Below are 27,611 nucleotides of genomic sequence, written 5' to 3' on the forward strand. Positions count from 1 at the left end.
TTTTTTGTTTTTTTAAAAGGTTCCTTCATGTAATAATCTGCTAGAGGGTGTGGGGGGGCCACAGCCCCGTCCTCCAGGGCGTGAAGCAGGTGTGGAGGAGATCAAAACTCCAGACATCCAGAGGCCCCCAGAACACAAGAGACCAAGGAAGACCAACAGAGGGGCAGCTGCGCCACTGTCCCGGAAAGAGCTGAGGAGAGTCCCAGATGAGGGCTCACTCAGCAGCCGCGGAGCAGAAGCCAGGGGGAGTTGCAGTGACGCGCCCGTGAGCTCCGCCGGCAGCCAGCTGTGCCTGAGTGACCGAGCCCCAGGCCGAGAGGTCGGGGGCACCCCGCCTCCGAAGTGGCCCGAGCGAGCCCCAGGCTCCAGGCCCCGATAAGCGGCCGCCAAGGAGTGAGCCGGTGTGTACCTGGACGCCCATCCCCGGACTTTTACTTTTTTAAAGCATCTAAAAGTACTAAGGGACATATGGTGGAATTATAATTTTCCATTACCACAAATATAATTATTTTCCCAGACTGTTGTTCATAGATGCAAGCTTTGCATTTCACAATCATCAGTGAATCTTCACAATATCAGTGCAATTCATTCGTTTCTAAACGAACTCAGTTTGTTTCAGTTCTAGGTTCATTCTATACATATTTACTAAGCACAGGACATATTATTCTTATATATGCATTATGTGAAAAAAAAATCATTTAAAAAAATCATAAAATATCATTTTAGAGCTCATATAATCGAAAGCATCTGCCGAACCCTTAAAATAATAGCTGTGCAGTTATTTAAAGTTTGGATCTCGACATAGGAGAAACCAAACAGCCACTCCATCACATTTTACATTACTCAGAAATACTCTCCTTGTTATTCAAACATCCAACTCTTAACTCATAAAACGATATGTTCTACACATCGAAATAAAGACATCATATAATTAATAATTAGGATATCATAAATGCAGCTGACATCACTAATGTGTCCAATGTTTTGGCATTTCCATTGTCTTTAAGGGAACTCAATACAAGGATCTGACACAAATAATATACATTCAAATGATAATGAAATAGCCCTTTAAACTGAACTTTAAGTACAAGATAAGCAGTCACTTACATGGTTTTCTCTGTTCATCAAAAACACTTCATTTTATTAGAAAGAAATATCATTTTCTATTCTCCAAAACAAAAGTTTAAGGTTTTGGAATGGGACTAGGGTTTCAATCATAATCAGTGATGATCTACTTTGGTACACTGGTCCAAGCTTGGTCTCTTGTTTTGTTTTTTTTAAAGACAAAACCCCCCCGCATGGCATAATCACATGGCTTAGTGTAGGAGCTTGAAGGGGAATTTTATCAACTTTGGAAATGGACAATTTTCATTTTCAAAGTTCAGTGGTTCTTTCAATGGTTTTGGGACTGTTTCTCATTGAGCTGTTGCTAGGTAGATTAGAAATTGTTGAGATTTTAAGGAACCAATTAAATGCATTTTCTAGATGTTCAAATTTACTCCTTCACTGTAGTTGTATATTAGAAATATCTGTACTTTCATTTGTTTCCTCCACATTTTCAGTTGCTTTGATGCGTTCTCGTTGTATGTGATATGTGAGTTTTCTCCTCTTGAAGCAGCCCAACTTGAGAGAGACGAAAGAAAAAAAGAATCATTAGACCAGATAGTAAAACCATTATTTCAATATGCTTAATCAAGTTACACTTAAATTAACATAAAGATAAAAGTCTTTAAGTCTCACCTTAAACAGCACGACTGTGATTACAATCAGGAGCACGAGTCCTAAACTAACTCCAGTTGAAATAATCAGCAGTTTATTTGGAGGGATAATGAAATCAAACTGAACTTCAATCTGTTGCCAGAGAAAACAGAAAATAAATCTAAGTGCTACCCAACTCTTTTTAATGTTGACCCATCTAGTAGTATTATTTGAATGAGTGAAGACTGCAGGTACCCTTCTCATTGGAAACTGGAACGGCGTAAAATCGTCTTTTTTCTGTGGGTCATAAATATAATAAATTAGGTTTACTGAAAAAGCAATGACAGAAATATGTTGTGGTCAAACTTAGACATACCTTTTGTTTAAGAGATTCCAACACAAACCGATCCTTGTTATAGCCAACATGTATAGAACTTACAAATTTTACATTTCCACTGTCTCCAGTGTATTTTTTGAGAAAAGGAAGATTCTGTAAGTTAAGATCAGATTAACAAGATTTTCTAAATTTAATATAAAAATGTATATGTGGAGTATATTTTGTCTGCATATTTAGTTATTACATACGGCTGGCTTCTGTTCAAGGTCTCGGAAATTTGCTTTTCCCAACAGGGTAAACTCAGCGGCTGAATATTTCTCCAAATTGAAACTTTTGCAGACCATGGTTATGCACTTATTTTCTAGCAAGCAATCCTGTAATGGAACCAGAGGTTTAGTTTTTTAAGAGAGACCTATTAGGCTTTTCCTGACTTTCTGTCATACACTCACTGGCCACATTTTTAGTTACATCTGTTCAACTACTTTTTAACACATATATCTAATCAGCCAATCAAATGGCACGCAATACATTGCATTTAGACATGTAAACTTTGTCAAGATTACCTGATTGCGTTCAATCTAAGCATTAGATTTGGGATTATTTATGTGATTTGTGTGACTTTAAATAAAATATAAGAGGTATAATAAGATGCAAGCCATCAATCCCAACCATCCTACCTGTCACCGGATACCAAGCTAGATTAAGAGGTGGGCACAGGAGGAGACCGATGGTTTATGACAAATTTTGGCTTTGTATTATGTTCCTGGAACCTTCTGATTATGATAAAAGTTAGCTTAAGTAAGAAAATTAGCTAAAATGGCTTATTTAAGAGAGAGCCTCGATTGAAAGGCTACAGCAAGGTCCACTGTAAGAAAATGATGTCATTATTCTGAACTGTGAACAATGCAGAGTGATTCCAGTAGAGTACAAGCATAAAAACACAGAAACAAACACAACAGGTTACGCTTATGATTTGACAATGTTGTGAAAGTTTAAGCATATAGTCAATATACAAGCAATATTTTTTATGTGAAATCCGTTGTACTTACCTCAGACGTCTGGTTAGTAGTGGCTGTGCACTGCGTTTTGTTCTTAAAGAGACAGAGTATGGTAAGCTTTAAGGCTCTATATTTTCATATCCAGCACCAGTATGACTGAGAAATGTTCTGGCAGACACAAAGTTACCTCCTTGACAAAGACTTCATAGCTTTTTATTTCAAAGTTATGCTCCAGTTCAGTTGGGAAGAACATGGTAACATTGACAGGAAAATCCTTAAAACCAAAGTTATCTATCTGTAAATTGGTAGAGAGAGAATGGTCATTTTAAATACATACATTTTTTGTATATTTTAGTTTATGTATGAATATCAAAATATTGATACCACCCTCCCATCTGCCAGCTACAGTCAGTAAGTGTAGCTTAACATTTACTTGAACCTATCGATATTGTTTTGGGACCACTGTCCAAAGTAAATGTTGGTATTTTTATTGATCCAGTGAAATGATCACTCGGTCCAGCGCAGAAGGCCGCACCAACAACAAGCTGAATTACCTTCTTTCTGCTAATATTTTTTTTATCTCTTTATAAACTGCTACTGTCAAGAGAACACATGGCAATCCGGTTGTTCAGTCTGACGTCACTAGCCGTGTCTGGACCTAAACTCCGCTGCAGGTCCATATATCAAACGATCACTATGGCATTACTGAGAGTTGAAAAACTGTCTAAAGTCTTTCATCTTTAATAAAATGATCAGCGTTCTGCTCTACCAGGTGTAACAATTGAGTTTAACATCCAGGCATCCATGAAAACGGAATTTATGACATTTAACGGAGTTAGAAGTTAGCAGGGAGTTAGCTCGCTAGCTTCTATCTAAATACAATATAGCATGTCCTGACTGCGGGGTTTTGGAAACAAATTAAAACGTACAGCTCTGATATCACTTCCAGCATAAATGAAGACAGAAAACTAAACAGTGACGTTTGTAGGGTTACTGAAGTTGGGCTAGCTGGTATATAATGATGTGCTACGTGACCGCTAGCGACACAGCTATGTTAGCATAATATAAACAAGCTAACTTTTTTTCCACTCGATAAAAGTTAACGTGAGTGTTCTCAGTGGTCAGGAACAAATGTAATCGCATGGCAGGATGCTGTAAAAGGACCAAACTTCAGCCAGGAGAACAACTGAGATAATCCATCCACAATACGAGGTTAGTCATTCATATACTGCTGCATGGGCTGGGCTGTAGTTACATCCTAAGGTTTTAAAAACTGAGCTTAAATAAATGATTACCGGTAATAAAAGCCGAGGGAGGTCAACAGTGATCACTGACTGTTTTAGGAGCTTTTTGAGATTAAATAGAAGAAAATACATAACATTAAACATGTTAACAACACAAAAGCCATATTAAATGCAGACTACTTTAGGCCCGGAAGTAGGATTCGTCACGTCATCACTGAACAATCGGATTCAACAATGAAAATGTGAAATTCAGTTCAGTTTGGTTTTTTATCAAACTGAACATGCTCCTGGATAGTGGTCAATAATATATATTAAATAATAAATAAAATATATATTTTTATAAAATAGTGAATGCCCTTTTCAAACTTCAAATGAAAGAAAAAGTATTCATTTTGATCATTGATCATCAGTTCTGTTGAATGGTTTTTTGACAGTGTAATTATGTCTTACCCTGTATGTAATACCCATTTCTTTAGGTACAGGGTCCTCTGTTGTGAAGTTCAGATAGGTAGATAACTACAGACTTGCAGAAATAAATAACATAGAAGCATTCCATAATATTTTGTGTGAATAGTGAAACTTACACTGTTAATATCATTTTAATTTCATATTGTACTGGGATATTTTTGGTCAGTGCACTGGTCCTATTAGAGTCTTGATTATTACTGTAGATGAGAAAGCAATGTCTTTTAATATCAGAAGCAAATTTTTTAAAGATATGGTTTGTATGTTAAGTATTTCCGTACCTATTTGCATCAATTGTCATGGAGATTGTATCATCCCATTCAAAGTCATGCATGACATAGAAAGAAGATTCAAACGTTGCCTTTTTGTGGGAAGAAATTAAAAAGAGGTTAGGCCTGATTCATAGACGAAGAGAAAAATATTTCTCAAAAAGTTTCAGAAAGCTTGTGACAGTTCCCCATTTGTGAAACTTGAGTTCTGTCTGCTGGGAGGATTGGCCAGTTTTATAGACACGTTGAAGTACGCATCTTCTGCCACTAATAATTGTGTAGTCCTGAGAGAAACAAAGAACCTTTTACATTAAACATGTGACTTCAGTCTTATAGTTTCTATGCTATGATTGTCACATATACGTACATAAAACTGAAATCCACATCCAGTTCAGCGATACAAGTGTCATTTTTTCTACACGCTTTTTTAAAGGGAACCTGTGAAAAAATAATACATCTGTTTATCTGATGTCAGAGAATTGGTTTGTATCAAAATATAAAGTTCTAAAAAGTTGGAGTAGAACAATTTCGATGTCTTATTGGATCCAAATGATGTTGATGTGACAAACTAAGTTAACTTTTAATTTGGTAAGTATGTTAAAGTCCCGTCAAATGTAAAGAAATTAATATGCTGCCAAAAGCTTTGTAGTTTACAGGCTCTGTTGCCTGTTATCCTCTTATAAGTTTGCCTATGCTTATTATGGGCATGAATGTAATGGTAATTTGGGGCTTTTAAGAATTTCTTTTCTTTCTTGGTATGTATTATTGTGGAATTAGCCACAGTTCACTGAAATATCTTTAATTAATTTAAAAAAAAAATACAAATTGGGTGTACAAGTTTTAATTTATCCAAACAAGGTAAAAACTATACATACCGACCCAAATACATATGTATACCCCACTAATATTTAGTTAGCAAGCTGCAACATAACCAGATGTTTTTGGCAGCCATCAAGAAACTTAGGGCTGAATATTGGATCACTTTTCTTAGCAGAACTTTTAGAGTTCATTTGGTTGCTTTCCTGGCACGCACCTGGCTCCTAAGCTTAGTCCACAAGGTTTCAATAGAGCTGAGGTTTGGGCTTCGGGAAGGCCATTCCAAAAGCTTTATCTATCCCATAAGTTTATTATTTAAGACCTTGTATGTGAGGAGCAGGATTTTAAATTCATTTATATAATTTTAGATCAACTGAAAGTGATTCAGGATGTTTTCAGGACATCCTGATAATAACAAATTACAGTAGTCCAGCCTAGAAGTAATAAATGTATGAAACTAGTTTTTTTAGCATCACTCTGGCGGAGTCTACAGCCTGGTTATGGACATCATCTTTACAAAAGTGAAGGACAAAGGACAAGAATGCGATGGTAAAGTGGAAACTGCATCGAGAACAGAAACAAATGCATGATGTTGCTAACAGAACTTTGGGCCTTTGCAAACACCTGAACAAACCACATGCTAACCCTAAGCAACCCAAGACCCCAGAGTACCGTTAGCCCAGGTAATGCCGCCCCCGGCCCAGTACCCTGACCCTGAAATGCAACTGTCAGTGTTCAGGGTAGAGTAGAAAAGCACTATATAAGTACCGATCCATTTAACATTTAATTTCATTGTATGGTGTTTTGCCACCGTACATACCTCAACAACGGACTGCCGTTTGCTGTCCACATTCAGGGTGGTGGCTGCAGTCTCATTGTCAGCTTGGGAAAAGTTACATTTGATGCTGATAGGTGACAATAATTCACTCACACATTTCTGTAAAGCAAAACCAGAACAAAAGGTTTATCTGTTATATAGAGTTAGAAATTATTTGTTTATCTCTGAAAGTTTGAGTTTAAAAAAAGCTAAAGGACAGGATAACAAAGGATTAGGATCATGGTTAACATTACTGTTATTCTTTTATCTCTTTACCCCTTTGAAAGCCTACTAGGAGTAACTCTTGAAGTAATTAAATGTCATCTTTATGGGGAAAAGTAAAGAAAAGCTAAGTCAAAGATCAGAATGGGAAAGTTTATTATAAACAGATTAAGTATATTTGCAAATATTATTAGCTTCATACATGCATGTAGATGGAGAAGTTAAAACAAGCTGTTTCATCAAGCATCTCATAGGTGGAGGTAAGACTTCTGGCTGTCTTATCAGTTTGACTGAAGAAACCTCGATATTTTTGTCTCATCGGATCCACAGCGACTGTGAATGTGATGTTCAGTCCAGACCTCACAGCCTCTGTAAACCCGAAAAGCAAAATTGAAATGATGCATTCACAGGATGCAATCAGCAGTTTTTAATTGTTTATCTTTACTGGATGTGGTACCTACCTTGTTTGCTCTTTGTTACTTTTACCATTTCAAAACAGGCTGTTAAGGTAACCATAGGTAAATTTTCATCGGCACCCAGACAATCAAATATCTCAGTGTTTATCTCCTTAGGTTGGAAAGTTAGATGAGCCATCACGTCAAAGATGGGCTTGGCCCTGAAAGACATTTATGAACAGGCGTGTCAAAATAGAACGTACTTCCGCATTTCAGTAGTAAGGTTTTATGTGCCAGGACATAATTTTATGGCACAAAATCACAACAACAGTCACCTCAAGGCACTTTGTATTGTAAGGTAAAGACTGTACAAAATCCACAGCATGCTGGTTCTAGTTCTAACTTATCTAAGGGAAGATTCAGGGTCACCAGATCCAGCCTCAACGTTATAATTTATCAAAATGAAACGTTTTAAGCCTAATCTTAAAAGTAGTGATGGTAGCTATCTCCAGAATCTAATGTGGGAGCTGGTTCCAAAAAAAGACGGGCCTGCAAGCTGAAGGCCATCCAGGTCTTTGCCTTTAAGACATTCCCACAGTGTAACTAATTGGTGAGTGTTATGTGGCTATCTACCTGAGGTTGCATTTAAATAACTCCAACTTTATTTTAATTTTGGAAAAAAACACAAAGTATGAGGGTTGCTATTTTGACATAGTAGAGCAGAAGCAGAGCGCTTTGCAAAGGTGCAGACAGCTGGTCAGAACAAGGCTTCTAAGGACGACATGTAGCAGAAGCACAGGAAGTGATCCAAAGGGCAAAATGAGTTAAACTGAGCGGTGGAGAGTAAATTTAAGTCAGGAAAGATTTTTTGTTTTTTATAATTGCATCTTGTATGTAGTTTGGCATCAAGCCTTTGTAAGGTAGATATGTACAATACTTAGCAACATAAATCGTGCACAGAGTTCTGATACCTAAAGACAACAGCAGCACCCTGTGATCCAATCACAATATCTGGGAGTCCGTTCCCTCCAAGGTCAATAGCTCCATCGATGGCCTGTCCAAAGAATTTTATCCCAGGTGTGACTTCTTTTCCTGTGATTCTCTGGAACAAGAGATTTGACAGCTAAAACAATGCTCATCTTGCATGGTGGAGACAAAAGTTGTATTTATACATTTTCCTCTTCACTCTCTCATCGAAGCCTTTTCTGTTTACAGATAGATGGCTGTTTTGTTTGGACAACTGTGCTCCTAGCTGTCTGCAAGGTTTTACCTCAGCTAACTGGAGTCACTGACCTGGAAATGGACAAATAATTTTGCTTGCTGTGAGGAGGGAAATACGATGCTGTGGCAAAGTGTAAATAGAAAATATTGTTATGTGGACAATAGCTAAGGCTAAGTGGACAGAGGAGGATAATGAGACATGAAAATCAAGTCAATGAGATAGAAGGATGGAAATAAACTAAACACAAGGCAAAGGAAACAAATAACTCAGCGGGACGCTATTTATAAACAGCACAGACTTCTACTCTCCACCAGATCGTCTGCTACCCCTTGGTGATAAATTGGCCTCAATGTTTAAGCTTTACCTTGTTACTCCTAGTGTTAACATCAGTCTACCTGCACCTCCAGTTTCCTCTTCCTTGGGTCAGCATTGAAACTTACCTGTTGCTCTACTGGTTCTCTCTGCTGCTAGTCTACTCCTCGATCACTGCTCTGGAAAAAGCAAAAGCTCAAACATCTCACCTGCCTGCCCTCCTTCTCACCATTTACCTCCAGGTCAGTGCAAAGGAGAGAAAAGGTCAGACATCTTGGTTTGCTCAGTTCACCTTAAGCCTGGACACTCACCCAGTTCACTCCCCCTCAGAGCGCACTACTCCCCACTAGGGATGGGTACCGGTAAACGGTAGTAACCAGACCGAAAAGCAGCGCACATTTCGGTGCTTTATTTCGGTGCTATTTTTCCTGAGATGTCGTACACTTTGGATTCTAGCCAATCATTTTACCTTTCCAAGGATAGTAGGCGGGCCCAGGTACGTACGTTCTTTTAGAGCAGAGCTACAGATTAAAAATGCTCAAGGCGAAGCGGTCAAAAGTCTGGCTGTACTTCACAGCAAAAGATGCAAACTCAGCAGCCTGCAACAAGTGCTTTAAGCTGATACTGTGATACTGTCAAAGGAGGTGACACCTCGAATCTGATGAAACACCTGGCAACGCATAGCGTTTTTTTAAAAGCCAAGAAATGCACCGTATTTGATAGCTTGCTGCAAGAGCTCACACCGAGCACATCTACTGCGGGTGTGGTGCCTGTTATCAGACCCGGAGTTAGCAACATCCCCAAGAACCCGAAGAGGAGAGTCCTGGCCCCTAGCCCTGCCAGTGTAGCAGAAATGATGACGGATGATGGTGGCAGCAGCCGTTCTTCTCTGCGTGAGTAGCTTAATGTTGTTCGTGTGTAATTTACGTTGAGTAGGCTAACCACGTTATTAAATTAATGCATGTAAGGTGAACTAGCAAACACCATCATAGTTACATGCGGCTGTCTTCTTGTTTGATGGCAGATACTCCCTTCACCCTGGCCAAAAAGGCTAAAATGACCAAAGAAAAAGTGGAAAAAAGTTAAACATGAGAGGTTTTTGGACAAAGTTGGTGTTTTTCCATTGTTTAAGCACTGCTTCCAGCCAAGAGTGATGCCATATATGCCCCATAGCTGCAAAAAAGGCTAACATTGTTATCTTTTTACAAAAAAACAGCTAAACATGAGAGGTTTTTGGACAAAGTTTGTGTTTTCCATTCTTTAAGCACCGGTTAAGCACCAGCACTGTTTCAAAAGTACCGGTTTGGCACCAGTATCGGATAAAACCTAAACGATACCCATCCCTACTCCCCACTTTCCAAGTAAGCAGACTCTGAGTCTGTTTTTGGGTCCACTGCACGTAGTAGCCTTTCAGCTATCTGACATGAATAAAGACACCTGAGAATGAGGGAGGAAATACTAAGGGAACAAATATAATATGTTCTATGCAGAAACGTAGATAACAGTAGTATATAACTGACAGCTTTGCTCGTTGACGTAACCCCCTGTCTCCTCCTAGTGGGTGTGTTTTAATTAGGTTTTAATGTTTTATCTGTTTGATTAGGAGTGTATTTTAGTTTTCAGTGTGAATTTATACAAACAGGAATTGTTTTTTTATAGATGGAGGATCCAATTTTTTTTTGCGGCTCCAATGCACGTCCAGGCATCAATTGGTCTTTCCGCCGACTGGCTGGACCTTCAACATCCACATTGGGATTTGCCGCACAACCTTGCACAGACCGGGGGGCAGGGCAAAACTTGAAAGCCCTAATTTGGGTCTTCAGGGCTCCCAGAAAATTAACAATTGAAGAAAGTGATCCAGCACGAAACTCACATCACTCAGTATAGTTTGAAGTGTCCACACCCATGCTCAGTTTCACAAATAGACAAAAAACTAGCCACACTCGTCGTAGTCACAGGAGTGAAAATTGAAAACGTCCCAGAAATTGAAATTGTGGTAAATTAATCACACTAAAGCCAGATCTACGCCATTTTGGAAAGGTCCAGAGCCTTTATACATAGCATATGACAAACAGACTCAGTGGGAGATAAATAACATGTAGCCTAAAATTCAACATCTACGATTTTAAAGAGACACACAGGCCTTCCCTCCCCATCTCCAGCTGCCTCTCTCTTCCCGCTCCACCACAATCGCCCACACATGCAGGGCCTTGGAGTAGGGGTATGTCACCAGGGTGCAGAGGAGGCTACCCCCCCCCCCCCCCCCCCCCCCGTCCCCTTCTGGCTGCCTCTGCCTCAATTTTATCCCACAACTTAGACATTCACATTACTCACACTCTCATTACACATACATATAGGATCTTGGGGGTGGGCACGGTACACGGAATCCAAGTTACCATCAGGGTGTACACCTCACCCCTGGCGTCGTTGCCCACCTCTCAATTTTAAATACACGTAGACATTGAGGGCTATCAGGGGGGGCTATGCGCTTACCTGCTGCTCTCTGGCAGGTAGCTCCATGCCCTCCTGGGTTTTAAATGCACCTTAGAACACACATGCATCAACATTACAATGAGCGGGCGGAGGGAGGTTTGGAGTCTTCACAAACCCCCGTTCTCTGCTGCCTGCTGGAGCGGGGGGGCCAGGAGGAGGAGTTGGCCGTCCGATTGGGGTCTGGAATGTGGGGCCTCCCTGCTGCTGCGGAGTCGGGGTGGTCTGCCTCTCCCCACCGCAGGGAAAAGGGTAACACCACCTGGGTCTGGGTGCAGTTTCCCCCTCCAGGGGCAAGGGTACCTAGACCTGGGGCTTAGAGTACGCTTGGGGAGTGTGATCGTGTGTACAGCGTCTCTTTATGTCTGTCTCCACGTTGGTTGAGTGTGGAGTGAGTGCATATGAGAGCATGAGGGTGGGAATGGATGTTTGTATCTGTGTGTGCCTGTATTTCTGTGTCTATATGTCAGGTCGGGTATCAGACGCCACCTCTCTGGGGACATCTCAGGCCCTCCAAGGTTTGGAGGCCTATCTCCCCCACCACTCCCCCTGCCAGTGGCAGACTCCCTCAGACATCGGTGCGTTGGTGGTTCTTTGTGTCCGGGGATGGGCGTCCAGGTACACACCGACTCACTCCTTGGCGGCCGCTTATCGGGGCCTGGCGCCTGTGGCTCGCTCGGGCCACTTCGGGGGTGGGGTGCCCTCGGCCTCTCAGCCTGGGGCTCGGTCACTCTGGCACAGCTGGCTGCCGGCGGAGCTCACGGGCGCGTCACTGCAACCCCCCCTGTCTTCTGCTCCGCGGCTGCTGTGTGACCCCTCATCTGGGGCTCTCCTCAGCTCTTTCTGGGATAGTGGCGCGGCTGCCCCTCTTTTGTTCTTCCTTGGTCTCCTTTGCTCTTGGGGCCTCTGGATGTCTGGAGTCTTGATCTCCTCCATACCTGCTTCATGCCCTGGGGGATAGGGCTGTGGCTCCCCCACACCCTCTAGCAGATCATTACATGAGGGAACCTTTTAAATACAAGCGCGCTCATGCTCACAGGTGTACACACGGGTGATCACACCCACAAACTACACCCTTTTTGGCTGCTACCTCAAAGCACACTGTGTGCTGTCGATCTTACGTGCTGCACAATAATGTTTAATATTTAGTATTTACTGTTATATTCCCATAGATCATCGTGATGATGTTGTTTATTATATTGTTTTTTTTTCTGCTTGTTTTCTCTTTTTTCTTTCTCAACAGGTGATCCAGGTGATTGATATATATATTTTTTGTCTGTTTATTTTGTTGGTTTTTGTTTTTTGCCCTTTATCACCGTTACTCTTCCCCGCTGTTTTTCTTTCCCTCTTTCTTTCTCCCCTTTCTTTTCCCCAGTCAAGTCTGTCCCGTATTTAGCAAGTGAAAATAAAATAAACAATAAAAGGTGAATCAAATAGACCATTACAGCAAGTCTGGGATGGTCCATTTGGTAAAGTAAATCCGTTGGGCATCTTTCTTCGCCTTTAAACAATAATTCTGATGGCAAAAGAGCCAAACGGGACAGGCAAAAAAAAAGAGACGCATAGTCTTTGAACTCTAGACAGTTCTGGAGGGTAGTTCACGCAAGTTGTCCTGCGTTTTCCCAGATACCTGTGAAAAAGCTGATTTAAGAAAAAAAAAAGATTAACACTGTGTTTTATCAAGTTAAAAACAAATCTGATACGCAAACGCAAGGAAGGCCTTTCTTTAAGGCTTCTCCACAGTGTAAGGATAAAGCAACATTAAATAATTTGATCCTGCATGTTTAAAAAAATAATTCCTTTTTTTATAAAATTCACACTGAAAACCGAAATACTTAGTGTACTACGTATAATTACACTGAATTAAATAATATATGGCCTGTTAATAACACGTCTACGCTTGAAGATGGCACCGAACTCAATACATGGTATTTGTCTTACATTTAGAAATGTAGATCCCTAAAATACTTCATTTACATGGATGAGCAAACGTGTCAGCTGGGTGGGGGTAACTGAGGATACACACCAGGACGCCCTCACATGTCCGTAGGTGTCCAAATTCTCGGGAAACAAATGCTGGCCATCAGACATCAAATGTTTTTGATGAAAGGACATTTCAAAGGTTTGGACTGCGTTTTCTCAGACAGACTACACATGATTTAAACAATACGTCCTCCAACAGGAAAGAGCTATAAAAGGAAAGCAAAACAGGAGGTTGAGCAAGATCGTGTGTTGGTCTAACTGACAATTCGACTTGCAGAGGGTAAGATAACGGGGGTCAAACAAATCCAATAAGGTTGCTTCTAACATCCAAAAAACCAAATAGGTCTTCCACTCCACAATTAGAAATAGTAATACTCTTATAAGGCTTTATTTTCCAAGTTAAAAAACAAATCCAGAAAATGTAGCTTTCAGATTGCTGATTAAAAACAAACAAGTCTTGTTGTAGGGCTTTTCCATAGTGTTAGGATAAAACAACATTAAAAAATTGGATCCTCCATCTATAAAAAAGTAATTCCTGTTTGTATAAATTCACACTGAAAACCGAAATACATCATCAACAGAGAAAACATTAAAACCTAATTAAAACACACCCACTAGGAGGAAACAGGTGCGGGGTTTACGTCAACGAGCAAGCCTGTCAGTTCTGGATAGGGTAGTGCACGCACAAGTTCACATGCATGAATGTGAATGTGTGCGTGCACGTACGTGAACGAGCAAACCTATCAGTTATATACTACTGATAAGCAACTGAGAAACCAATATAGAACAATAAAGTCCAATATTTAAACCCCAGGTCCAAGACCAAGAATTTTTATAAAAATAAGGTGTTTTCATATCTGAAGTCATTGGAATTGTTGGCCCAGTGTCCTGCAGAATGAAGTTTTTAACTTCAAGGGGCTCCTGAGGAATGTAATAACCAGATGAAGATGACACAGTAGCTTTAAATATCTTTTATGTTTATATAGTTTGATAAGCAGGGATTCATAAGAAGGGAAACTGAAATTGCTGATTATTTATGGTCACCTTTTTGCCTCTGTCCGTCTCTCACCTGGCTGAAAGTGCTGCATATTCCTCTCTGCTTGTTGCCATGGTAGATATACACAGCACCTCTGTTATCATCCTCAAGCGGAGCTCCGACAGCAACGTCTCGGAGTTCATCTCCATTCAGGTCTGCGAGGCTGGATATGGTGGTGCCAAATCTACCCATGGATGGTCCCATCACAATCAGTTCACTTTTCAGTTGCAGCTATGAGAAAAGAGGAGATTAGTTCATTGAGTTTGATCATGAAAGCATTGAATGTCACACTGTAATATCACAAAGTGGTGGCTCACCTCATCAGTCAGAGTGTAGATGTAGATCTGACCTTCTTTCTTCTCCTGAAGCTGGTAAAACGTTGGCGCTCCCACCAGCAGGAAATCAGTGTCACTGTCTGAGTTAATATCCACCGAACACAGCTCGGCGCCGAAGTAGGAACCGATCTGACAAGTTAGTTATATCATTAGTTCAGTGTTGTTTTAATTATAGATTTATATCATTTAGGGATATCACTAAAGCACCTTGGTGACTTCTGTCTTCTCTCTCCTTTAAATTGTGTTTTGTCATGTTTGACATTTGTGGTTTATCTCCATGCTCTTATTTTCTGTCTTATTTTATCTTAACCAGTCTGCTAGATGTCTGTTCCTGTTACTAGAGTTCAATCAAGTGTTTGATCATGCTGATCGTCTGCTTGTTGTGGTTCTCTAATATTTCACTGTCTTTACTTTATAATATAGAGCACCTTTCTATAATTGTTAATGTGAATCACTGATCTACACATAGAAGTGATTTAAAATAGAAATAACAGTAGATTTGATCAAGAAAATTTGCATTTATTTCAAGGCAACACTACAATCAGGTATCAACAATGACATGGTGACACACAATGACTTCCAAAAACAAACTGAGCCATATGAAGAGTAAAATTACCATATAAGTAACCGACCTGGTCTCCAGTTATTCTTTGTGCTGTGGTCCAGTTGTTGCTGTTTTGTTTGAAAAGTACAACCTGTCCTGTGTGCTGAAACCGGGGTGCACCCGTGAAATACAAAGAAACACCACCTCTCTCTCCAACAGAGACAGAATATCCTGCAAGAGGCAAATATAACACACAACATGTTTTTATTTGAAAAACTAATGTGTGTATTTGTTGTACTTGGAAGATATTAAAACTGATTTAGACTGGAACCTTCCAGAGTTCATTTGTTCTAGTGTTGAGCCAAATAACGAAATCTTATTTTTAAAAAAGAAACATCAGATAATGTGTAAATAAAGTTTACCCATGTAGGAGTCCATCTCCATTTCTTGATCCTCAATTGTTTCTGTTTTATCTCGACGTTCTTGGAGAGAACCACGCCAGCTGTTTGTTCCCACTGAACCCAGAATCAGTGTATCCTATAAACAGGAATGTGCAGGTGTAATGAAACAGGAATCCCAGGTATGGTTAGAAAAGGAAGCGGAAGATCAACTGTGTCATCTGACCTGCTGCAGCTGGACTCATTTTCCAGTTAGTCAGCAGCAGAAAAGTTTTAAGGATGCTGAAGTGCTAAATTTAGCATGGATAAAGTCCTTCACTCAAACTCCGTATATTGATATGAAGAAATATAATGCAATTTGGCCCTTCACTGTACATTTATGTCTGCACTTGTGTCTGGCCAGAAAGAGAGTACCAATTCGCTTATTTGGTAGGTCAATGAAAGGCTTAAGTTAGTTAAGTGTGAGAAAAAATGTGCATTCATGTTTGCAGTTTTGTCTTGTTATACAATATTTGAAATTTAAAAAACAAACAAACAAAACACTACATTTTGGGAAATATTTGTGGGTGTTTTCTTGTTTGTACTACTGAACACTAAAAGTGGCCCTCACATGAGATGACAGTGCAGGCAGTGACCCACAGCTCATTTAAGTTTGAGACGCCTGCTTTAGTCTGATTTCCAGATGATTCTTTAGGGTGCTCAGATAGATTTTGCTCACCTTGTTGAAAATAGCGCTGAATCCACTCTGAGACATTTCATCAGTCAGGTTTCTTGCTTGAGCCCCTTTGGAACCTAAATATGGACCATCAGGGAGTACACGTTACAGCTGCACATGTGGAAGATGAGATGACATGAATTCTTGATTCTTGATTGAAAGAAATTAGACCCCACCTTCCATAACAAAGACATCTTTCTGAAAATTCTCCAGTACTCCTGTGAGTCCATCATAATTCTCAATTTTGAAGGCATTTTTGTCTTTTGGTTCTGAAGCGATGGCCCTAAATTTATCCAGCTTTGCATCCTTGATCTGAAACCAGAACACAGCTTTAAAACATGAAGGAGTTCCAAGTCTGACATCAGCATAAGAAAAAAACACAACATTAGAATAAAAATTGGAATTTACTTGTTCTGACCCACAACAATAAACTCATATTCATCACATATATTAAAAAGAGCATTGATTGTTATACAGAAGTGAACAGAAGAAACCAAACGTGACAAAAAAGGAGACATGATATATGGCATTACCCCAATAACAAGACGAATTATATTTTTCTCATCATATTTTTTAATTATCCCTTTTCTGTCTGTATCAGAGGGATCTCCGTCTGTGATTAGAATCAGAGCTTTAGTTGCATCAGGAGAGGCGCCTGCAGCTTTGTTGTCAAAGATTTGATCACTGAAACAAAAGTAAAAACAGCTTTTGTAACACAATAAACCAAGCTGTGAACATGAACACATTAACAGTAAATCAACAAACTTAAGATGCAAATAATGTCACAGTTGTGTTGAGCCTTTCTTCTTTTATTATAACTGAACTTACAGAACAAATTCGATGGCTCTGTGTGTGTTGGTGAGACCTTTTAAATGATTTTCTTTCATGAGTTTATCAAGAGCACGTCCGGCTTTATAGTCATTGAAGTCAAACACTTTGTGGACTCTTGTGGCAAACTGAACTGCTGCAAACTGAAAAACCAACATAAATTATTTAGATACGACACTAAACGGTAAATATATCTTAACAAATAAAAGCTGTGAATGCTTAAATGTTGCAGTAGTGAACTGACCTTGATCGACATGTTCTTCAGGCTGTCCATTATCTCCACAATAAAATCTTTATTTCTGTTGAATTCATTTTGAGTCAAACTCCCTGATCCATCAAACAGAAAGACGAGGTCCACTGTCTTTTTGGTGCATTCTGGAAAAATAAAACATATTTAATCATAACTCTTCCAGGCAGTTACAGGTCAAAATTACCATTTGTATTAAATATTGTTGAAAAAAACAGTAGCAGAATAACTTAACTACTTTTTGAAGAAAACAACGTAATGGACCTTTTCCAGTCTGGTTTGAGCAAATTGCATTCCACTGAAACCACTTTACTTACAGTAACATGCCTAGTGACATTTTGATCACAGCAGACTTTGGAAAGTAAACAATTCTGGTTCTACTGGATCTCACCTCTGCTTTAATACCATTGATCATGATAAATAGGCTTAAGGGCTTGTTTAGGATTACTGGTGTTGTTTTGAAATGGTTCATGTTGCATCTATGTGAAAGATCTTTTACTGTCTGTATGTATCAAATTTTGTCTGAAACATCAGTTCTGCCCTGTGGGGTCCCTCAATGATTTGTTTCGGGTTTGATTCTCTTTTTGCTTTATATAATCCCTCTAGGCCAAATTATCAGACGTTGCAGTAATAGTTCTTATCACCTCTGTGCAGATGACATTCAGTTATATTGTTCTTTCAAAGCTTCTAAGTTTTATAAATGGTCTTGTTTAAATAATTGTCTGTCAGAAATCAAACAATGGTTAATGGCAACTTCCTCCAGTTAAATATAGACAAAATCAAAATAATAATAATATTAATACATTTTTATTTAAGAAAGTGCCTTTAAAAAACACTCGAGGACACTGTACACAAGCTATAACAACAACAAACGTAACAATTTACAAAATAATAAGGATAAAATGTTGAGCAAATATATAAAATAAATTAAAGTAGCAGGATGGAAAGATTTATGTGGAATAGGCTAATGTGAATAGCTGAGTTTTGCGTCTGAACTTAAAAAGAGGGAGGGAAGTGATGTTTCTTATCTCAGGTGGAAGGAGTTCCAAAGACGGGGGGCAGAGCAACAGAAAGCCCTGCGCCCCATGGTGGCTAGCCGGGGGGAAGGGATGGAAAGAGAAAGAGAAGAGGAGGATCTGAGACACCGAGAAGGGATGGTGATTTGAACCAGGTCAGAGAGGTATGAAGGCGAGAGATGATGTATAGCCTTGAATATGTACAAAATTATATTGAAATTGATGTGGTATTTAACCAGAAGCCAGTGAAGCTACTGCAGAGCAGGGGTGATGTGGTGCATAGAAGGGGTCCTGGTGATAATACGAGCAGCAGAGTTCTGGACCCGTTGAAGCTTATGGATAGATTTGTGACTAAGACCAAAAAGAAGAGAGTTGCAGTAATCGATCCGGGAAGTGACCAGGCTATAAACAAGAATGGCAGTGGCATGTGGGGAGAGAAAAGGATTATTCTACTTTCATCTCTCTTCAGATTACTGTAATGCTCTGATTACTTGTTTCAGCGAATCATCATTGGATCGCCTTCAGACTGTACAGAATGTACAACATGATGAAACTCCCCAGTATATCTCTGAGCTTTGAGCACCTCTTCCTTCTTCCCGAACTCTTAAGTCTTCAGGTCAGAGGTTACTGTTGGTCCCACATACTAGGTTCAAAGCATGTGGGCTTTTCAGGCAGCGGCACAAAGGTTATATTTATATTTCTGGTTTTATTGTGAAGCACTTTGTCATTTTATCTGTAAAAAGGGCTATATAAATACATTTTACTTACTTACTTTTACTAAAATAAACATGGAGGAACACTTTACCTTGATACGCAGGTTTGAAAGAGGAGATTTTCTGGAGTTGATCAGAGAGCTCATAACAAATACTGTTCAGATAGGAGTTCTCATTGCATTCATGCACCAAACTTGGACTGCAAACCTAAATCAGAGCATAAAAGTTAAATAAAGCTCTGCATATTAATTTGTTTTGCTCACAGTGATGAGGAGAGAGAGTGATTTACTCACAGTGAATCTGGAGCCGGAGGAATCAGCAGCGATCGACAAGCCAAGATGTTTGACTGCTGTTGTGTTTGACTGCAGGTCCTCTGCAACTGAAGCATTTTATTATAAAATACAAACTTTTACAGTAATGTATTTAGTTGTAAGTTGTAAATTGTGTAATATTCTGTTGATACCAGTAGGTTTGAACCACTTGTTTTGGTGAGGTTGGTAAATTCCTCCAGATCCATTTAGCCTGAGAGGTGCAGTGACGACTATCCTGTGGAAAATGATGACACTAATTAGTTAATGAAGTTTATGCATAAGTTCTATGGGGAGGGTCTGTAATCATCTGCCTGCTTTCCTGGGTCTTCAGCTCCTAGTCTATTCTCTACATTGCTTACATTTTCCCACGCTGTCAAATTCATCCATCCATCCATCCATCCATCCATTCGCTTCCGCTTCTCCTTTTCAGGGTCGCGGGGGGCACTGGAGCCTATCCCAGCTGTCATAGGGCGAGAGGCAGGGTACATCCTGGACAGTTCGCCAGTCTGTCGCAGGGCCAACACACAAGTGACAGACAACCATTCACACTCACATTCATTCACACCTAGTGGCAATTTGGATTATCCAATTAACCTATCCCCACAAGCTGCATGTCTTTGGACGGTGGGAGGAAGCCGGAGTACCCGGAGGGAACCCACGCAAACACGGGGAGAACATGCAAACTCCACACAGAAAGACCCCGGCCTGATGGTGGAATTGAACTCAGGACCTTCTTGCTGTGCGGCAACAGTGCTAACCACCGTGCCGTGTCAAATTCATACTAACCTCATTATTCTAGTCCAGTCATTTTCTTGCCTGCCTTCTGTGAGCCAATCACTCTCCACTCTGACTGCTTTAAGTTTCAGTACTCATTCACTTGTTTGTAAAACCCGTCTCACCCCCATCCAAGCCTCTGCATCTTCAACACCACCACCAGTGTCTAAACTCCAGGGGGTCCTCTCCTATCCCCTATCACTGCTGGAATTCTGTTCTGCTATGATGGGTCATCAGTGTTTAAGTGCTAAACAGCTAAAGAACCAGTCCATTTACCATCTCTCCTCCCCCTTTATTTAGATATTCAGGCTTTGAAGAATAGATGGTTCATTAAATATGAAAGTTTTTAGGATATATTTGTACTCCTTTATATTAATATCCAAACTTACAATAGGAAGAAAACTGAAAAAGGAGATGAGATTAACTTGACATAAGCGGGGGAACAAAACAGACAAACAAACACAGAGAGAAGATTGGAGGAACAGAGTCAGAACACCAAAGGTGATTACACACTTTGTAAAAGGATCAGAATGTGCCTGCTTATGCCTGCTCATTACAGTATTAAAGGACATTTGACTTCAGTTCCTTGAAATTACTGTTAAATGTGGTTCCCTTCATCCATGCAGTATTTCAAATTAGTCAAAAACAATTAGTTTCATGCACTTAAAAAGGAAGAAATGTTACAGAAACTTAAATATTTATTTTAAAAAATAGATTTTTACTAAATTATTACTAAATTTTCTACTAAATCTATGTAATTACGTTGAACGTTGGGTTTGAAGTGCAGCAGAAGAGTTTTAATTAGTGCTTTCAACAGTGTTAGATCACTCACAGGATACAGTATTATACGATGTCTTGAGTCAAACTTACCCTTTGTTATTACTAGACTTGTTCAAGTACTGTAGCACTCGGTATCCAAAGAAATCACCTGGTTCACCCAGAAAGACTTCAGGATTTCTTGTGTCAATATTAAAAGCCAAACAGGCAGGGATGGTTGAAGCTGAGAAAGTGAAAAGCATGAAATTGATACTAACTAAGACTTTAATACCCTAAATGAAACCTGCATCACCAATAAACAAAAAGCACAGCTTATACGGGAAATGGTTTTTGCACTGCTGCAGATGGGAAAGGTGTGCCTGAATCATTTGGGGGCAGTGAGTCGGGTAAGACTGATCACTTTGCATCAGTCAGTCTCTTCCTATTTCAGTATCATGCTGGGGCCTGAAGAAGAGGCAGTACAAAGAGCACATGGTGGAACGGGGTGAGAAGCTAGTGTGAAAAAAGGAATATGAAAAGAGCACGCCCAGAACTGGACTTGATAACAGGGCAGGTCCACTGAATATGATGTACAAAGGTGTAAAAAAATGTTAGCTCCCTTCCTGATTTCGTTTTTTTTGCATGTTTGTCACACTTTCAGATCATCAAACAAATTTAAATATTAGACAAAGATAACACAGGTAAAAACAAAATGCATATTCTAAATGATTGTATTTATGGAGTGAGAAATAATCTAACCCTATATGGCTATGTGCGAAATATAAATTTTTGCCAGAAAACATCTTTTTGATCCCCAAGACTTTCGGGAAAATACTCTGTGGACTGGAGAGACAAAAGTTGACTTTTTGGAAGCTGTGTGTCCCATTATATCTGGCATAAAACTAACTCAGCAACCCTCTGATATGGCTGAATTACAATACTGCAAAGATGAGTGGGCCAAAATTCTTCCACAGAGCTGTAAAGGACTCAATGTCAAACATATAAAATTAGGAAATCAGGAAGGGGGCAAAGCCTTTTCCACAACACTGTATATGTGAGCTGAGATAATGTGTTTGTGAGAGCTGAATGAACTGTTGGTATTCTGTGCTTGGAGGGAATCCATGAGTGAGCCTTGTCACACTCATTATCTATGAACACGTTTTTCTATATATGGTGTTTCTCACACACCGTTTACTTGGGTGGGCTTTCCTGATACATTTCCAGTGACCGATATATTTTACTGTTCAATCGAGATGACAACACAGTCAATAAACTACTGGAAACCCCTGCGCTCTGACTGGGTAGCTGACAACAACTGCAGAAGCTACAGGACCAGGCAGAGCGCCAGACCCAGGCCCTGGAAAATCTGTTTGCTGGGTTCTCTCGAGCTGCGCTGTCGCTCCCCCCCGGCAACTCATTGTTTTCTGAGTGATCAAATAAATATTTCCTCCACTGTATGTGAGCTCTGTGTACTTCATCAGTTAAAAAACCATTCCCTCCATAGTAAAACAATTCCCTCTCTGGTTAGGAGGAGGCCACTTTTTGTTAACTATAATAACACATGTGCAGGAACACATAACACATTCAGGAATTCCAGCTCCTGAATGTGATTACGTATAGTTAGCTAGCTTATCCTAGAGGATCAGAGGAACATTGGATATATTTATTACTCTTTACACATTTGAAATGAGAGAGTGTCTAAAAATAATACAATAAATTTCGATCTATAACACAGATACTCATACAATCTGCTCTTTTAACGTAACACAAACAATTCCACAAAGGTTTAAGGGAAGATTTCATCAGTTTCAGAGGCGTCCTTTTTGCCACATTACTGTATGGTCTTTACCTTATAATATAATGATTGTTGTTTTAATTTAGTACTATGTAAATAGAACTGAATTGGCTTTGTTTCTAAAAGTGGGAGCATGTGGAAGAAATCACTTGCCTGTTTTTGAAGTGCATACACAAAGTCCATATTCAGAAAAACTCCCACAACTCTTTCCCCAGACAAACAAAGGATCTCTGTCTATTTCAAATGGAGGAAACCTGTTTCAAATCTTACCAACAGCCACTGTACAGATGAGCCAGACTATGTGGTCCTTCATCGTCCTGTGTTGCTCTAGTCCGATCTCTTAGTCTGAAATAGGATTAAGACACAAGCCAGCATTTTAGTGAGCACCAAACAGGATGCCCGGTTCAAGAACTTGGAGGAAACACAAACAATGGGAGGGTCACACCTCTCATTTATCTGGACACAGGGCCGTGCAGAGATCTTTGAAGGGGCGGGTTCTCAAAGTTAAAAAGGGGCGCACAGAACCAGGCCGAATAACAAAAACCCACATTCATCAATAATCTAATATGGAATCTTATCAAAATATATCATTGTCATCAGGTGGGGACAACGCAAAGCAAACGTAGCCTTTTTTTAACCAGGGGCCCGTTCTTCGTACCTCGCTAAGTAAGTTAGCTGGATTAGATTGTTGACGATTTCGCGTGATCCTGGATCGTTCGGTTCCCCGAAGCTCATCCGGGACTTGCTGTCATAGCAACAGAGCCGTAAGCGTAAACCTGCTGGGGAGCAGGTTTACTTTATGTAAACAGGATTAGATCGCGGGCACGCAGGTATGTCCGCTTCATTTATACGAAAGCAACAGCGATATTCCACCACTGTTTCACCATAAATAAATAATATCAATGTAACTGAAGATAATGCAGCACTTGATCCTTTTATTGATTTCACACAGATACATACAGGTCATTTCCTAAAAAAGGGAAATGTACTATTAACATTCTATTACATGTATGTGATTATTACAGATGTAATTCATATTTCAGAGTAGTAATTGTAAATTACTTCGTGTAATCAAGATGAGAGACCACGGCTATAAAAGCGAAGGTGGATTTGGGAAGCCTGTCGCAGCCATGTCCTGTCCGTTTACGCGAGCAGCCCATTGCGGAAGGTGCAAGATTGATAAGGAGAGTCCTCAGAATTCAGCGTATATTGCGGGACAGACAGGATCCTTTAGCTCAGCGCGACAGTGTGCTCATAGAGAGATATCGATTTTCCCGTGAGGGTATTATTTAGGCCTACTTAACCAACTTGTTGACGAGGGGGTGCAGGACCACCACCTGTCTTTGTTTGCTCTGCCCTTTTCTTGGTTGCTGTTATAAACAAACAAACAGAGTATTCCAGGGTCTCTTTCCAAGAGACGAAAAGCAATATAAGTGATCAATATTACCATTCTGTAGAATATTCTTATATTTCCCTTTTACTTGTTCCCATGTTCTAGTGGGTCCTGTTGTGGCGCTAATGTGAAAGGGGATATAATATAACATAATGTAATATAATATAATGTAATATAATATTGGATAATATAGTGTGATATGATAAATCTACCCTACCACCTACTGGTGTTGGCCAGAGGGGCCGATGGCGCGATATGGCAGCCTGGCTTCTGTCCCAGGGCAGCTGTGACAGCTACCAGTGTGTGAATGTGAGAGTGACTGAATAGTGGCATTGTAAAACGCTTTGGGTGCCTTGAAGAGCGCTATATAGATCCACTCCATTATTATTGTTATTATTAAATTACTTACGAGTTTAATTTGTCAGCAACTTTCTGCCAGCCCTCTCTCCTTGCTTTTGCAGCCTTTGCAGTGTTCCCTTGCGTTTTAATTAGACTCTGAAACTCCTAAAATCCCTCACTCAAGAGTTCTTGCTCTGCTGCCGAAAAATACCGAGCGCGCTCCTTCGACATTTTCGCCGACCAATCAAAGGGTTGCCGATCAATGTTTCTACTATCGATGCGTAGCCCCTGTTGGGCCACCCAGTGATCTCACATTACTTCATCCAGCTATACTAATCGTCAACAACAGGTGTGTTCGGGGAACCGGAATAGCGAGCTCAGAGTTAGCGCGATGATTTGATCTTGGATGTTTCATTTGATCTTGGATGTAGTAAGCGACGTACGAAGAACGGGCCCCTGATGGGGAACAATGTTGCTGTTGAGGGGTTGCTGCTGCTCCTGCTGCTGATAGTGTTGATGGGCAGGGCTGTGTTGATCTGACAAACTTAATATGTTCCCATTAAAAAGTCCATAGTAGAGGTGTTAGCTGATTAAACAAGTGTTATGAGATAGTAATAAAAATGCAAAGATTGGTGACAGCGTTTGGAACCATAAGGCAACAGATTAAAAACAAAACAAAACTGTGGGACATAATCTAGTCTCTGATGTGACTCACTCTTGGCGACTCTTCCTCCTTCCATCTCCTCATGTGATCTATCACTCTCCACTTGCTGTTTATCTGATAACAAGGCACAGTTTGCTATTGCATCTATTATTTAATAATCAAAATTTAACAATTCTTGCGCCTAATCCATAATAAAATAATGATAGAAAAATGTTATAGAACCAAACTATTGTAATTGTGTTTATTATTGTTTTTATTTATAAGTTTTAATTTAAATAAAGTCTGTTACATAAAACATGCACACACACACACACACACACACAGTGATATTTTATACTTTTTCCAGAATACTGTATATACTATGGCCACAAGTTTGCATTATGGTGCTGATCCAGAATCCTTCCCTTAATATTTATTCCTAGTTCTATAAACAATATGTCTTTTTGATTATTCAGTTTGTTTGACTATCCACTGCGCAAGGCAGAAAGCTTGTTATTTTATCTGTGTAAAGATACAATAATTTTGTTCCTGTAAAATCGGCATTTGGTCATATTTGAAATATTAATCGAATATAATCTGTTTTTAATGTATTTTCTTTAAACTACAGTGATTTTATAGCGTAATTATAATAATCCATAATTACGTGGCTATGCATATTAGATAGTTTTCAGTGAAAAATAAGCACCCCAGAAAGGCAGGGGAAAGCCCTGTAACTTACTTTAAAACTAAATATGTCCCTAAAACGGTGGACAGAGCTACAGACCCATGACAGCCTTGCTCAGTTAGCTAGCGGCTAATGACCAGCACTACTTGTGGGGTTATAAAAGGACAGTTGTTGTGTGTCGCAAACACAGCACGCTCATGTGTTTCAATTCGTCAGTTGCCACAAGACAACTTGCCAACGTGTACATAATAAGCTAATACTCCCGTGTGCTGAAGACTGAAGTGTACGTTGTACACCCTGCTTACTGTTTTTTGCGGCATCAGTCTGGTTTCCCAGTTCATTTGTGTTTCTCTTACTAGTGATGGGTCGTTCGCGAACGAAATGGCTCTTAGAGCCGGCTCTTTGACGTGAACGACGCGAGCCGGCTCCTTATCGCGAGCCGTCACGTGGGGTTTTTTTTTTTTTTCTTTCTCTCAGCCTCTCTCTCGCACTTTTTTTCCGCTTCACTCTGCACGCGAGCCTTGTGCTTTACGCTGGGCAGAGGGGGGAGGGGCGGTAGTTACACTCAGTAGCACAGGAACAGAGCCAGAGAGAGAGAAAGAGAGGCAGGGACAACAACATTAGAAAGGTATAGTAATCATCCACAACTATTTTCGGTTGCAGATGATAAAGGATTGAGAAAGTTTATTTATGCAGGTCCATATGACAGAGAATATGCATGTTCTTTTAGTTTTCATATTATAATTTATATTTAATTGTGTTGTGGTTTGCAGTGTTTTGTGTTCTTTTCACTTTAAATTTGTGAAAGGAAAAAGCTGAAAATTTAAATAGTTAAAACTTGAAATGCGAATAGTTGATTTTTGTATTATATGATTTATTTATTACATTTTATGTGGAGTGAATAAATAAAAGTATATTTACGGTGGCCCCTAGAGACAAAGCACATACAAACTTCAAATCACGCACGAACTCTGAAGCATGTACAAACTCCAAAACACGTAAAAACACGTACAAACTCCAAAACACGTAAAAACACGTACAAACTCCGAAGCACGTAAAAACTCAGAAGCATATAAAAACTCAGAAGCACATAAAAACTCAAAACACGTACAAAAGACAACAGAAGTGCTCCAGGATGCTGGGCGCAGTGTTGAGCCTTTGTTATCTTGTGGCTACACAAGCCAGCAAGTACCAACGACCGGATTTGGTGTGTGGTAATAACAGGTAAATGAACTTTTTTTTAAATTATTTGAATATATATATATATGAGTGCCTGTGTATAAATACACAAACAATACACACATGCTTTCAATTGTGTAATTTAAGTGATCTAGTAGCTCTGCTTTGGAAGTTCAGTTCATGCTAGAAATGTGTTTTGGAGTTTGTACGTGTTTTGTCTCTAGGGGCCACCGCATATATTTATATATAAACATATATAAATAAAACCACTTGTTTTTACGTTAGTAATTCCTTTTGTGCATAATTTTATATTATTGTTAATAATAAATAAATTAAAGCAACAAAACAACCTGAAGAGCCGGTTCGGAGCCGAAAGAGCCGCCTCTTTTTAGTGAGTCGAACCGAAAGAGCCGGTTCTCTAAAAAGAGCCGGATCTCTAAAAAGAGCCGGAAATCCCATCACTATCTCTTACAGCTCCGCACAGTCCAGGAGGAAAACAATGCGCGTGCTCTTTGCGTGCTCGTTCCCGGCTCCTCTGTTGTCAATGGCGAGGATTGGTTAATGGTCATCATGTGACTGATGCGCGCCCGTTCCTTTTATTTACCAAAATTGTGATTAATAGCTAAATGTTATTGC

The 27,611-nt window shown here is 39.8% G+C and overlaps 1 protein-coding gene across 1 annotated transcript; it reads right to left on the bottom strand.

Annotated features, from left to right (window-relative positions):
• Positions 1-434: 434 nt before the first annotated feature.
• On the bottom strand, positions 435-26,127 carry LOC308395969 (integrin alpha-L-like). The gene is made up of 31 exons (XM_080881031.1): positions 26,102-26,127; positions 23,007-23,081; positions 21,056-21,185; positions 19,564-19,646; positions 19,394-19,479; positions 19,193-19,307; positions 17,369-17,499; positions 17,125-17,267; positions 16,830-16,980; positions 16,473-16,608; positions 16,300-16,373; positions 15,606-15,720; positions 15,272-15,414; positions 14,622-14,768; positions 14,338-14,535; positions 8,233-8,363; positions 7,328-7,482; positions 7,069-7,235; positions 6,648-6,764; positions 5,379-5,449; positions 5,194-5,295; positions 5,024-5,137; positions 4,864-4,942; positions 4,728-4,793; positions 3,221-3,328; positions 3,085-3,126; positions 2,284-2,409; positions 2,075-2,188; positions 1,954-1,995; positions 1,741-1,851; positions 435-1,623 (listed from the first exon to the last, which is right to left on the bottom strand). The coding sequence occupies exons 2-31, from the start codon at positions 23,047-23,049 to the stop codon at positions 1,504-1,506; spliced, it is 3,360 nt and encodes a 1,119-aa protein (XP_080737157.1). The 5' UTR covers positions 23,050-23,081; positions 26,102-26,127; the 3' UTR covers positions 435-1,503.
• Between the last annotated feature and the right edge of the window lie 1,484 nt (positions 26,128-27,611).

The sequence above is a fragment of the Rhamphochromis sp. 'chilingali' genome (assembly GCF_963969265.1).
Source record: "Rhamphochromis sp. 'chilingali' genome assembly, chromosome: 4".
Lineage (NCBI taxonomy): Eukaryota > Metazoa > Chordata > Actinopteri > Cichliformes > Cichlidae > Rhamphochromis > Rhamphochromis sp. 'chilingali'.

Excerpts from the sequence above, each read along its gene's own strand:
- LOC308395969 (XM_080881031.1), bottom strand. The coding sequence starts at position 23,049 with ATGAAGGACCACATAGTCTGGCTCATCTGTACAGTGGCTGTTG. Across the intron at positions 17,500-19,192 it reads TTTCAAACCTGCGTATCAAG|AATGCACCAAAAAGACAGTG; the intron begins GTAAAGTGTTCC and ends TTATTTTTCCAG. Across the intron at positions 1,624-1,740 it reads TCACAGTCGTGCTGTTTAAG|TTGGGCTGCTTCAAGAGGAG; the intron begins GTGAGACTTAAA and ends GTCTCTCTCAAG.